Consider the following 13,037-nt stretch of genomic DNA (forward strand, 5'->3'; position numbering starts at 1 on the left):
AGGTATCAACTTGGTATGATTTATTTTCTCAAAATTATTTTTAAAGCTTGGCCGGCTTTAATGAGCCTTGAATAATTTTTTTGTTAACCAAGTAAGTCTGTTTAATCGTTAACTAAATACACTAAAACATATAGATAGTGTGTATTACATTGAGGGAGGATGATGATGACTTACTCAATAAGAGGTAATACTAATAATCATTTTTACATTAACAAACGGGTTGATTATAGTTGATTAAATTATTATTTACACTTGTAGACTATTTTTACCAAGACATTTATTAAATTTAAATCCAACCAGTTCTAACTTGTCCAGACACTTTAGATCTCCCAGTTGGTTTAGGAGCTGGTTGTTTGGTGGTGCTTCCTATTTCAGTGTTACGAGAGGATTTTTGTTTTTCATCAGGTTTCTGTTTGTCGTCGGGGTTTCTTTTGCAGTCAGACTTTTGTTTATCGTCTTCTTTAGTATTCGTTTCAGTTTTAGTAGACGAAGCTGCTTTCTCAGCTCCTTTGTCGCATTTTTTGGCCTCGTCTTTGGGCTGTTGTTCAACTTTATCAGTTGTTTGTTTGTTTTTATCATCAACTTTGGACTGTTCGTTCTCTTTAGCGGTTTCTTTTTTGAGAATAGATTTTTTCTTGGTAGGCGGTACTGGAGGAGCAACTGTTTCTGAAACATTCGAATTGTCATACTCTGTGCGGTTTGTTTTATCGGCATTTTTTTCGTTTTCAGTAATTTGGCTTTTATTGTCCTGTTGATCGAATTTATCTGTTGGTGCTTTTGCTTCGTTCGCTTTAATTGCATGTAGTTCCGGACTAGGTGGAATTGGACTTGGTGTTTTTTCGTTGCGAATACTTAGATTGCTTGAATTTTTTAAACCCTGAAAGAAAAATTGGTCACGAAGTTACCTACTATTAATTTATATAAGGATGCTCCATTGCACCTTGTCTTTATCCTGCGACAATATAAGAGACGATAAACTTGCCGTTCGTGAACTTTTGCTCATGTTATCTTCAGATTTTGATTCATTAGATGTTGTTGGAGTAGCTAAATTTTTTAATCGTTTATAATACGAAATAAAAAAACGGTTCATTACTTAAACTTACATTTGAATTTGATTGATGGTTTCGAAACGGTTGTTGTATTTGATTCCTTCCCAGACTCATCGTCTTGCTTGGTATAATCTTCTTTTATTTTTTTTGTGAGGAATTTGGCATATGCTACTCTTGCACCTTTTGGTACTTCGGAAAGTTTCGGATTGTATTCTGGAATAAGAAGTATTTTTTTGCACGTTATAGTAGAAGTCATTGCAGAATTGTTGTCACCTAATAGTTTTCCTTGATCGATTTCAAGTGGTTTGTCCACCTTTGATAGAATATGACGACGAATACTCTGTCGATATTCCATTTGAGCATGGGCTTCCTTTGTCGAACCGATCGGATCTTGGGTTATCGTATTTGTTCTTACGAGAGCGTTCCAATCGGTTTTTTTGCTTCCTTGTTTACTGGATCGTTTACCTATTGCTTTGGCAATATGTCCAAAGACATCTTTCGGTTGTTTCATGTTGCTTACAGCTTCGTTGACAATATTTTGAACTATTCCGATATGGAAATCTTTCAGTAAGCGTCGTTCCATAACCTTTCCTTTTTTACCAGATACTTAAAAGAGAAATTGTTGCTGCGCTTGTTATTGGGTCACGAAGATTACTCACTTTGATGATCTTGCTCAGAAAGGGTTGGCGTTTTCATGCCGTTCGTTCTTAATATATCAATCAAATCGTATCGAAACGATGATATGTCTTGCCTAATTTCCATAACGTCGTCTTCTGTTATTCCAAAATCGTCGCGTTTTCTTTGCTCTGCCGTAACGTAACGCCTTACTAACATTCGCATAACTTGCTCGTGCCGCTCTGTTGCTTTGGCCCTTGATTTTTTCTAAAAGTAGGTAATTGAAAGTTTGCGACTCTAAACGAAGTGAAGAGAAAATAACATCCGAATGCATTAATCCTTGAGGGAACATTTTTGGTGTTAATGCAATAAAAATTGATGGTAAAAAATGTACTTATTGACGAATAAAATGCAATAGGGGACGCACTTTGAAAGATACAGTTTTCTTGGGTTCGGTTCCAATATGCAACTGCTTCGAAAGCATCTTCATTGTTGGAAAAATATTAAACGGCGGTGGTAAAGAATCTCCGTCATCAAAATAACTCATCCACAACCTACTTCTCGCAAATTTCCACTCAGTATCTGAACGTTCCTAATTATTGTAAAGCATGACTCAGTTATTCAAAGTCGATTCTGTGAAGGTGCGTGCATATCACTCTTACCGAAATAATTTGGTAAGAATTGGACATCATAGCTATAAGCATATTGAGAAGTACGATAACATTTATGACGGAATACGATCCGAACATTAAAAGCGCCCAGAATCTTGTAAAACCTTTAATGCCGGTTAGTTCAAATGAGACGAGATCGACCAAGCCAAAACTGGCCCAAAAAAGAGACTGGGCTGTTTCGAACATGCTGAAATATAAATAAGTAAACGATTTAACAGCATTTCTTTAAAAATGTACTTAGCGTATCTTCGCCAAATACTGCAAGCCTTGTCGTTTCCGTCGAAATCTGGAAGACCGCTTGGAAGATGGTAGCATTTATTCTTTTCAAGTTCTGCGTAGTACCATAGCAGTTGATTTAAACCTTAAAAAGGCCGAATTTTTTAAAGAAAGTTATTTTTCCTTTGAAAATCATTTACCGCATCCAAAGGCAAAAAGAACAAGCGTGTAGATAAAGAAGAATTTAATGATGTCTATAATCATCCTTCCTAAAGATACTTGTAGAGGGCCCAAGTGGGGATTCACACTGAAGATGTGAACCAGTTTAAGAAAACTACAAAATGAAATGAGACAATGTCATTAGTTTTGTACCTTTGAACGAAATAAGAGTTATTTATTTTTAAATTACCTAAAAATCATACCGGCAGCAAATGCTCCTTCCGATAATAACATCGGATCGAAGGAATGCCATTGTTCCCTGGGGTACCATGGATCTCTGCCCTGATTATTTTCCCTCTACAAAAAAATGAACTGAAATGCTCTGCATACGTTCTACGAACAATCATACAATAATTAGTAACGCACCCATACAACATACATAGCTGACGCTCTCAATGCTATCCACATAACATAAAACATGTTCGTGATAAAGTCAACGATATTCCATAAATCGGACACATATTCCAATAAGCCATCGGACCAGAGCGACCGAATTTCACCCCAAACTAAACCTTAACATAATCTTTCTCATTATGTACATCAATTCTCCTTTTATTAATTGATTCACTTACTAATTACAAACAATACTACACCACATTCGGCCAATCCCGGCCCTGCACCTCTTTCTCTATGTTTCCATTCTTTAATAACATCTTGTATCCATTGATTACCAAACCATTCCAGAAGAAGTATTTCAATCCTTTGTGACGCCATTCCAAGAAGTGCTACACAACGATTACACTTTAACATTCGTATAGAGTTAGAAAGAAATAGGTGTAAATAAAATTGTTTACAAGCAATAGTGCGGTCCTTCGACTTATAGTATGCATGTTATTTGTCTTACATAAAAAGGCAAGGTATGATGCTGAATGGCATATAAACTTAACAAAAGGCTTCTTCATGAATCGGCCCATCGGAGATTCAGGCGCAATCATGTATATGGTACAATAAACTGGAAACATTCCCGCAAGTTTGGCCACTTGCATTCCTTGCCCGATCAGTGCTTTCCTTCGAAACCCTGGCAAGCCTTCGTACCAAATCGCTCCCAACAATTGTTGCACGTTGGGATGCGCAACAAACTAAAATTGAGTTACGCAGATAAATGTTTTTGAAGATTTTGAAATTAATGCGGAAACGGACATTTTTCTGATTGTACTTAATCGCCAATTTAAGTCTTTCTAACGTTTGACGCTCTCCAGGATCCCAATTATCACCCTGGGGATCGTAATTTAACATTATCTCTAATTCGTACGAAGTTCTCACGTGGTCTAATAAAGAAGTGGCAAACACTTGAACTTGGTCTCTCATATCCTGAAATGTACTCGTACAATAAGTATGTATACAAATGTCCGAAGTTTATTATATTAATCCTACAATATATTCTAATTTAAATTCCGATTCCATTGTGCTGAGCCTTCTCAATTCCCATGACAATTCGAAGGCTGTTAAGAGCGGATCTCGTGAAGATAGCGATATCAGAGATGGCGAACTGAGTGCTTTATAGGCATTAATTCGAGATAGAGAATGTCTAAGTGAATCAGCGGAACTTGATTGGACGCAATCATCGCAACCACATCTGAATTTAACGGAATAAAATGAATAAATTGCATGATTTGTGTCGCTAATAGTTCACCTGACATCATGAGGCATTGGCAATGTGGCGCCTCTATCCAAAAGTAATTTTATTATTTCGTAGTTATTTTTGTGTGCTGCCAAAATAAGAGGAGTTATGTCAGGCGTGAAAGTGGATGTAGCTTTGTCTACAGACTCCCAGCTCTGGAATTATCGCAAATCAAAAATGCTTTTACCCAACCGAATTCTGATGCATACGATACGTACGTAAGGTGTTCCAGCTTTGTGGTTTTTTTCTTCCCATTCTAAAAGGAGTTCTACAGCTTCTATATACTCTTCGCGTATCGCGTGAAGTAACGCGTCCTAAAAAGGAAGCTGTTGTGTATTCGGGGATTTAATATGCATTTTGATGATGTTAAACGGCAACGTAAAAATTAAATTATACCTTTACTAGAATACCCTCGTCCAACAGAAGCTTAATTAATTCAATATTTTCATTTTCTATAGCAGCAACTAGTGCTGATCTATTTAACGGATCAACGCAATTTATATCTAGATCGTGAGGACTATTTGCGTACTGTTTGATGAGTCTAAAATATAAAATAAAAATCAGAATTATAAATATGCAAATGTATATGAAATTAATGTTCCAAAATCATAAGTAAAAAGTATCTACCTACGTATAAAATGACAAGTTTTAATTAAATCAAGCCAGCACGGCAAATAAGTTGTATTTCATACTAGGTTTCACCCGCGGCTTCGCTCGCGTTGATGTCCTAAATACGTGCCAAAGATCATCGACGACCACATAAAACTAATTTTTCTATCTTTCTGCATAAAAGAGAGGTAGCTATCCTATGACGTTTTCTGTACGCCTGATAATGTATGAACAAAATTTCGTAACAATCGTTTGGGTAATTAAGGTGTGAAATGGTAGCAAACAAACAAACATACGAATTCATATTCACATTTATAATATAAGTTGGGATTTGAGAAATGCATTACAATTTATTGCTAATTTACTAATTCGTTACCAAATGATCCAGCCGGCCACTCACAAACAGACGACGTGCCAATTTGATATCAAGCTAGCTCACTACACAAAGTGTATTTCGAAATAGAATTACTTATTGTAAGGGCCGCGTTATTTGGCGCTAATTTGTCACTGAAAGATGGTACTCATTTTGTCGTGAGTCTAAACTCGAGCTTATAAACGAAAAACGATTAGAGAGCTGTTATTACAGGTAGTATGCAAAGCGTATCTCGAAATAGAATATCGTAGAAAAATGCTGTAAGGACCGCTAAAAGCTGACATTTTCGCCGATTTTCTTGTGAGTTCTGTCTCCAACTAATTTATTATCGTATGCAGCGGTGCAGCGTTCTCGCTATGCACGGTACAAAATTTTAAATCAATTCTATTTATTCGCAGATCAACTGGAGGCTGGATTCGCGACAAATTACAGTATTTTTCTACGAGATATGCTATTGTGGTGCCAACATGACGGCTCGCCAATCGTTTTTTTCTTCTGATCAATTCGAGATTAGACTGAAAATAAGATGGGTAAATGTACCCATCTTTCAGCGATAAATTACGGCCCTTACACTACTTTTCTACGATATTTCTATTTTAAGATAAGCAATGTGTGGTGCGAGTTTGATATCAAGTCAGCACGTCATCAAAAATTTGGATTTAGTAATAAATTAGCGAATCATTAGTTAGAAATTGCAGTACACCTCAGAAATAAGAAATATAACTTTGTCGTGCTAGCTGATAAATATAAAAGTGATCCAGTAAAAGAAACGTAAGTAAGTAAAATCTATTTCATATTTAAACGATTAAATAAAATATCAAGTAAGTAGATTAAAAAAGTTCTGGTTTACCTTTTAACGGTCGCGCAATCTCCCCTTTCCGCGTGCAATAAAAAGGATTTTTCTATAGGTCCCAAAGGTTTTTCGGCAGGATCAGCGATATTAATAAAACCGCCGCCGACATCACTGGCCTCTGAGCCTGCTCGCGATGTATTTTCCATATTTGCGAACTCAAAAACGCCTTTTTTATAATTAATTAATTAACACTTTCGATTACGTTCTAACGTGAACTTTAAAAAGTTAATAAATAACGAATAGCGTCGAAAATATGATTTAAAGAAAGCCAACAGAAATCCAATAAGTGTTGCCTAATTACATTAGCTACTTTATGCAACCATACAGGTATTATCCTAATCAGCTTAAAACAGCAACGGATGTTTTAGATGACATGCGGATTATTTAGTGGGTATAAGTTTCGAAGATATTTACAATCGCATTTTTACCAAATAATTTGCTAAAAAGTAAAATTGAAAAAAAATGAACCAACAAAAAGCAACTGAACAATATATTGCTGCGTCTAATACAAGATAATCATTTCTACAATATTTACACATTACATTATATATAAATGCATAAAATATATATTCAACGTAGTGGTTTATTCTTCAGGTACAATGTCCATAATCCATTTTAACAATTCTTCCAATTCGACTTTGGACAGCTCGTGTGTGGTACCATTTAATGGAACAAACTGCCCATTAACACCCAACTTTTTTAAATTTCTGAACGTTTCTTCACCCCATTTTACCGAAACGAGTTCATCTTCTAGTCCGTGGAACATTAAAAGGGGCGGTAATCGTTTGGGAGGGTTTGATTTTAATGTATTGTACACCACCGATCCGTTATTTAGAAACGAAGATAGTGCAAATACACCTGCAACGTCTGGAAGATATCTGTATGCTAAATGTAAGGCTAACGCGCCGCCCATAGAGAAACCACCTGAAAAGACAAGTTTTTATTCAATAAATAAATACAACAAATTTCAGTACGAAATTCAAAACTTCTTATACAATTATACGTGAGCGTCTTTCAATAACAAAATAAATTAAATTTTCAAATTTCGAATTTAACAAGCAGAGTATATTAGTTAGTATCTGGTAAACAAACGATATTTTAAAATTTATAATACGTGTTTGTGTATGCGCATACAGGTCCTTATAAAATGTTGATTATTTTATTTACCTACAACAATGCGATTTAACGATGTGCCATGGGAAACCTCTTTCATAATTAAACTTTTAATTTCTTCAGCAGTTGAGTCGAGTGTTTCTAGATGTTCTGGAACATCAGGTCTTATATCGAAACGATCAAACCAGACATTACTAATCTAAAATTAAAATAATAGTAGCCAAAAGTAACCAATACTTTATAAAGTGGTAACTATAACCAGGATTGGTTCCTGTCTATGAAAATTTTAATAGTTTCTAGGTAATACGCGATGATTCGGAAGTTGCCTATCAATTTTTTTTGTTGTCAACATTTTATGTATTTTATAATATAGACCTCATTGCTGTCCTACCCTACAATTAGATTTACTAGTGTGAGCTCTACCTCTCTTTAATATTTGTATTATGTTTTCATTCGTAATTTCAAAAGTCTTATAAATAGGGACCTTAACTGTATAATACCAAATTTTCAATGTAGATTAGATTAATTCAAACTCTAATAAATAATTAAACGGCGTTTCACTGAAGATTACACTTTGAATGTCGAAATTACATTTTAAAAGTTTTTATGTAGAATTTTCAGTTTTTAGTGTTTTATTTAGTTCAGTTCCACAGGTTTGCATGTGAAGAGAAAGTTGTTCTCAGTTAAGAATGTTTACCACATCAAAAAGATAAGAAGTTCGCTTATATATACAAACAATAATAATTTATTAAAAATATTTGAAACCACCTGTATATTTATTGCAACAGCAAAATATTCGACGGAAGATATTCGGCGAAGTGTTTTCGATAAAATACACAATTGGGTGTATTCATGGGGTAGCTAAAGGGTCGTTTGCAATTTAATTAAAGTATGTACGTAAAACTGTTGAACCAGTGTTTGTATTAACTTATTTTAAAACGAAGACATTATTTAAATGTATAATTTTACCTGTCCATTGAGTGGTGTATATTTTTTTGGAGGCGCCGTTGGAAATATGAAATTTATATGCGGCAGTGAAAAATTTTGAACCAACGATTGAATCCACTCCATAATTCCTTTACCAGAATCACCTAAAGTTTTTGAATATTAAAAATCTAATAGCTGACATAGGTACATATTTAAAATTACTAATCCAAAACATTTTGAAAGAGGGATTAAGAAAGGGATATGTAAAAGTTGATAAGTATGTGTAGTTATTTACCAGATCCATGAAGGAAAATCACGGTTCCTGTTTTTGTTTTCGTTTGAGGTATCGTTCTGATGGAGGGCATTTTAGAACTCATTTTTATCGGTTAGCAGCTTACCAGTAGACACTATCCACCACTAATAAAATCTAACAACAAATTAACTCCAATATAATATTATTCTACATTTCTATGATTTATTTATTTGCATTACGTCAGTTATCTAACGATAAATAATACCTACAATGCTACTTTATCTGCATAAAAAACTCTGAACCTCAGTAAAATTAAATAAATACATGTGTAGATACACAATCTGTTTGGTAAGATTTGCATTTGCTTTTGAAATTTTTGCGGTTGTTTGTAAATTTACATTTATTTAAATATTTGTATTTGTATTGTGTACTTCAAATAAATTTTTTTATTTGCATTTTCTTTATAAATTTTCTTAGTATGCCGGATTTACTAAATAAATTTATGTAGCTAGCAAATTACTTATATTACTTGGTATTAAAATTAACTATCCTAAAAAAATCGTGGGATCGACAGTTTTATTTAATTTTATCAAGCTGTAGGTAGGTAACTTAATTTGTAGTACCTATACGTATATTCGAAAGTAATAGTTTTTCGAAAATTTCTTTTAATTCTACCAATATTGCGTACAATACCAAAATATTTGGATCACAGGTATTGAGGTCTGGAGCATCGAGGACGCCATTTCTTTTTTTAGTGTAATTTGGCATTTTGCTTATCTTCGTCAAAAATGTTACCCATAATGCAACATATGTGGTATTTCTACGATTTACTTTAACACTAATTCTGAACCTCACAATCGGAAATAAACTGTTAAATAAATATATACACAATTTATTTGTTTGGTAAGATTTGTATTTAAAAACCCATAGTAAAAGTCAAAATGATATGATATTTTAACAGGCTGTTCTCATCAATCTTCCAAAGATTATTATTGGTATATTATTATCTATATAAAACATATCTACAATGATTTTTGCAGTGTGCGACTTAGGTACCTATTTGTTTTTAATAAGTATCTATCTTATTTTTCTACTATAAAGTGTTATTAAAGTTCATTAGCGGATGATAACAGTGATTATAATATTGATAATATCTTAGATATTTATCATAACTTTTTGCATTAGTAATTACTTGATTTGGGTTAGGAACTTTGCATTATAGTGAATTTCATACTATCAGGAAATGCTGCTTCAATTTCTATTTAGTAAGTCAATTAATTACACCTTACCTAGTCTAAAATTTAATAAATAAAACGGATGCATTATATTAATTACGAAATCAATTACAAAACACTGGGATTGTTTCCCTAAGAATATTTATTTCTTAACATGTATCGTTTCAATTCTCGCGGGTCATTCTCTAGAGAAATTATATTACAATGAAACAATAATGTTGAGACAATAAAAAACATTTTTAGTCCCAATGTTTTGTTACTTAATTTCATTATATTATTTTTCAAAAATATTTCACAATGAATGCGATACACATTCTATCGACTTTAAGTAAATATTTTACCTTGAAAGTTACGTTGCTAAAAATCCTTTCCACTTTGCTTCCATTTTTTATTTTGATTATAGACGCAAACCCAATCCTATCGACGAAATTTTTCTATTAAACAAATACTAAAACTGCATCTATATTTATATACATACACGTCATTGTTGGTTGTATAACCGAGGAGCAAAGTTGACCGTACAGTAGTTTTTTTTCACTTTAATTTTACAATTAGTTTTAAAAAGATTGACAATAAGTCATTTTTTACAATAACAAAATTGTCCATTTACAAATAAGGAATAAAAAATTTCCTATCTTTAATATAAATTAAAATATCAACAAATACGTACCATATGGGTACGTGTAGAACATGTCTTAAGAAACCCATAAATTAACAAATATTTTGTAATGATTTGCTCTTTATAAGTCTACGTTGGTTGTCGAAAAAGCGAGTAATTACTTGTTAATGTTTCGCAGGAATACTCTCATGCATTTTGAAATGGTATTTCGAATTGAAGTAAAATGAACACATTGTCACCCTCAACTTCATACAAATTAAACTTAATGCTGATTTTATTGGAGATTTTACATTTTCGTTACAGCTTAACCTAGAATACTCACTTTTGACATTTAATAATTATTTTTAAAAGCCTTTTTTGATTCATAAAGCCGTAGCTTCAGTTTTTAGTATGGCGAGTTCCCATTCGTTTTTGGTTAGGTCCTCGGAAGTAACGGACTTCAACATTTCCGCAGCAATTACTTGGGCGCATGCTGTCAACAATAGATCCTATCTCGAGAGTTGTCTAGCTTGTAAGTATTGTTTCTTTAATGTTCCGAAGTTTGTTTTATAAAACGTTTTACTGATAATCGTGCAATAAAAAAAGAAGAGAGACGTACGTCTTCTAGCCAACGACGTCTTTGATAAAAAACAAATATACCTAATAGGTACTAGCATCGAAAAATATAATTAACGAACAAGTAAGGCAAGTGCAATCAATAGCATCACGTAATTTTAGCCGAGGACTTAAAAATGATAGAGGCAGACATTGTATTGGGTACGCTGACGACTTCGCAAAATTCGACGGTAATTCCTATAATGGGACATCCTCCTGCTAACACTTCTGATTTATCGTTAGAACATTTCTTATCAATGGTTAAAGAGCATAATAGTAATTCGTTTTATGCGAAGGGGGTTAAACTTGACTTCAAAACCATCGAAGTGTTTGAGGCGAGTTTGAGCATATTGCAAAGTAAATGGAGCGAGGTAAGTTGTAATGTTTTTTACCCAAAGAATCAGTCAGCAAGTTGTATAGGTACATTTGTCGGAAATTCACAAATTTTTGTGCAACGATCTCGAAAGCTAGTAAAATTCATTTTTCTTTTTGGAAGCATTAAGCCATAATTTGAAGGTTGACTTGTTATAAAATATTCAACCTTTATGCAGTAGATGTTGTTTATAACGACGATATCGCAGTTATCGCAATGAAGTAATTTCTAAGTCTCACATGAAATCATTTAACTTACATTAAAGATGACAAAAATGTGGCGAAATTTGGGTAAAATTATCTTTTATAACGACGGACTCTTGACGCATAGTAAGAACCTGCTGGGGATGAATGTACAAATGTACCACGCTTCCCTAAGGGAATTACCGAGTTACGAAAGGGAGTCGTGGCAGCAGGGACTACGGCCGAGTCCGAGTAGGCGAAAACATTTGCATTGAAAGTTCCGGTCCAGGATGCTTTGTTGCGTTTTCGATCGCAAATACATGTTACGCTGATCGGATAGAGCGACCTACGGTAATATCTAGCGACCGAATTTTACCGGTCCCTTGAATTTCAATGTCATTATAAACAATATCTGCTGTTATCTTGGTTTTTCAAGAAATACGACTGTGTAATCTGGGGGTTAAGACATAAAAAAAAACCGTTACAGATTGATTTTCCTGTATGGATAAATGCTGATATAGTGCCAGGACCCGTGAACGCGACAACAATTCCTGTGGATCCGACTCGTTTTTTCGAAGGTTGCGCCCTATTTGATGATGCGGTTCTTTCGATAGGTTGGACGACAAACTTTGGTGGAAGTATCAAAAAGGGCACATATACGAAAGGCCACATTCAGTCTATGTTAAACGTGATCGAGGAAAACAAACCTACCCAGAAAATTACTTTTCCTGTAAGGGCTGGAATCGCGGCCGAGAGTTTAGGAAATATGCAACTTTTATTGCAAAGTGTTGCTAATTCTTCTTTAACAATTTGGTCGTCCGAAGGTGACCCAGTAAATGTTGAACATCTTAAAACCCTTATAATGACGATAGGACTTGGTTCAGTATACATTGACGTACCAAAGGATTTATTCGATCAGTTAGGTCTGTATTTTGGTTCTAGTAAAACATCACCAAGATTACCTCCCTTGCCCTACATTTTAGGATTAATGATAATCTGTTTTATTAATCTTGCAGTAATTTAAAGCTTTTGTTAAATTTTATATTTATGCTTTGAATTAAAATTTTTATTTTTTTAAATTCGTGTTTCTTTATTAGGTATGTAGTTTTGTAATATCTATTGGTCAGTTAATTGGTACAAAAAATCTAACACAAGAAAAGAATTAAAGTCGATCTGACGTGAGTGGCGAATTTTTAATGAAGATTTGATAACATACATATAACAATCACCCTGTACGTATGAATCTATGAATCAGGTGTTTCAAATTGTATATACGTATTTTGTAATGAAGGATAATAAATAAAACAGTCCGTAGAAATAAACAATCCATGAATTTTATTCAATTTCCCGTTTTCTTTATCCGTATCTACAACTTATAATTCATGAAAATCCATTAGTTATTAATTGTTAAATTTCTGAAAAAGGCACAGTGTGAGAAAATAACTGCAAATACAATAATAAACTAGTGAAGTTGGCATACTGTTTTTTATTTGTTTAAAAAAATTCCTATCCAGA

At 33.6% G+C, this 13,037-nt stretch overlaps 3 protein-coding genes across 8 annotated transcripts; 1 reads left to right on the plus strand and 2 right to left on the minus strand.

The window, feature by feature from the left end:
• Window positions 1-5: 5 nt before the first annotated feature.
• On the minus strand, window positions 6-6,454 carry LOC108738494 (transient receptor potential protein). The gene is made up of 19 exons (XM_018471929.1): window positions 6,224-6,454; window positions 4,788-4,932; window positions 4,610-4,705; window positions 4,404-4,546; window positions 4,145-4,346; window positions 3,911-4,081; window positions 3,615-3,849; window positions 3,343-3,495; window positions 3,137-3,282; window positions 2,961-3,067; window positions 2,752-2,885; window positions 2,573-2,696; window positions 2,327-2,522; window positions 2,092-2,256; window positions 1,709-1,931; window positions 1,323-1,655; window positions 1,104-1,262; window positions 941-1,044; window positions 6-877 (listed from the first exon to the last, which is right to left on the minus strand). The coding sequence occupies exons 1-19, from the start codon at window positions 6,370-6,372 to the stop codon at window positions 287-289; spliced, it is 3,576 nt and encodes a 1,191-aa protein (XP_018327431.1). The 5' UTR covers window positions 6,373-6,454; the 3' UTR covers window positions 6-286.
• Window positions 6,455-6,701: 247 nt separating this feature from the next.
• On the minus strand, window positions 6,702-10,746 carry LOC108738503 (lysophospholipase-like protein 1). 2 transcript variants are annotated; one of them, XM_018471948.1, is made up of 5 exons: window positions 10,096-10,746; window positions 8,562-8,693; window positions 8,309-8,430; window positions 7,394-7,538; window positions 6,702-7,150 (listed from the first exon to the last, which is right to left on the minus strand). In XM_018471948.1, the coding sequence occupies exons 2-5, from the start codon at window positions 8,641-8,643 to the stop codon at window positions 6,810-6,812; spliced, it is 690 nt and encodes a 229-aa protein (XP_018327450.1). In that variant the 5' UTR covers window positions 8,644-8,693; window positions 10,096-10,746; the 3' UTR covers window positions 6,702-6,809. The 2 variants fall into 2 exon arrangements, with proteins under 2 accessions (XP_018327450.1, XP_018327451.1); XM_018471949.1 differs by lacking the exon at window positions 10,096-10,746 and adding an exon at window positions 9,143-9,231.
• On the plus strand, window positions 8,779-12,847 carry LOC108738502 (protein FAM151B). 5 transcript variants are annotated; one of them, XM_018471947.1, is made up of 5 exons: window positions 9,513-9,784; window positions 10,744-10,884; window positions 11,091-11,338; window positions 12,010-12,445; window positions 12,620-12,847. In XM_018471947.1, the coding sequence occupies exons 1-5, from the start codon at window positions 9,763-9,765 to the stop codon at window positions 12,625-12,627; spliced, it is 855 nt and encodes a 284-aa protein (XP_018327449.1). In that variant the 5' UTR covers window positions 9,513-9,762; the 3' UTR covers window positions 12,628-12,847. The 5 variants fall into 5 exon arrangements, with proteins under 5 accessions (XP_018327448.1, XP_018327449.1, XP_018327445.1 ...); XM_018471946.1 differs by lacking the exons at window positions 9,513-9,784; window positions 12,620-12,847 and adding an exon at window positions 8,779-8,867 and having other exon boundaries at window positions 10,756-10,884; window positions 12,010-12,571; XM_018471943.1 differs by lacking the exon at window positions 12,620-12,847 and having other exon boundaries at window positions 12,010-12,571.
• Window positions 12,848-13,037: the final 190 nt, after the last annotated feature.

Source organism: Agrilus planipennis, unplaced genomic scaffold, assembly GCF_000699045.2.
Source record: "Agrilus planipennis isolate EAB-ADULT unplaced genomic scaffold, Apla_2.0 scaffold20, whole genome shotgun sequence".
Taxonomy (NCBI): Eukaryota; Metazoa; Arthropoda; class Insecta; order Coleoptera; family Buprestidae; genus Agrilus; species Agrilus planipennis.

What these genes read in the sequence shown, in the direction of transcription:
- LOC108738503 (XM_018471948.1), bottom strand. Translation starts at nt 8,643, where the DNA reads ATGAGTTCTAAAATGCCCTCCATCAGAACGATACCTCAAACGAAAACA. An exon ending in GATTTTCCTTCATGGATCTG is followed by an intron (nt 8,431 to 8,561) that starts GTAAATAACTAC and finishes CAAAAACTTTAG; the next exon opens with GTGATTCTGGTAAAGGAATT. An exon ending in GTTAAATCGCATTGTTGTAG is followed by an intron (nt 7,151 to 7,393) that starts GTAAATAAAATA and finishes TTGTCTTTTCAG; the next exon opens with GTGGTTTCTCTATGGGCGGC.
- LOC108738502 (XM_018471943.1), top strand. Translation starts at nt 9,763, where the DNA reads ATGCTGCTTCAATTTCTATTTA. An exon ending in GCTGCTTCAATTTCTATTTA is followed by an intron (nt 9,785 to 10,743) that starts GTAAGTCAATTA and finishes TGATTCATAAAG; the next exon opens with CCGTAGCTTCAGTTTTTAGT. An exon ending in TGCAAAGTAAATGGAGCGAG is followed by an intron (nt 11,339 to 12,009) that starts GTAAGTTGTAAT and finishes AAACCGTTACAG; the next exon opens with ATTGATTTTCCTGTATGGAT.
- LOC108738494 (XM_018471929.1), bottom strand. Translation starts at nt 6,372, where the DNA reads ATGGAAAATACATCGCGAGCAGGCTCAGAGGCCAGTGATGTCGGCGGC. An exon ending in ATCATACCTTGCCTTTTTAT is followed by an intron (nt 3,496 to 3,614) that starts GTAAGACAAATA and finishes ATCGTTGTGTAG; the next exon opens with CACTTCTTGGAATGGCGTCA. An exon ending in TGTAGTATTGTTTGTAATTA is followed by an intron (nt 3,283 to 3,342) that starts GTAAGTGAATCA and finishes GATTATGTTAAG; the next exon opens with GTTTAGTTTGGGGTGAAATT.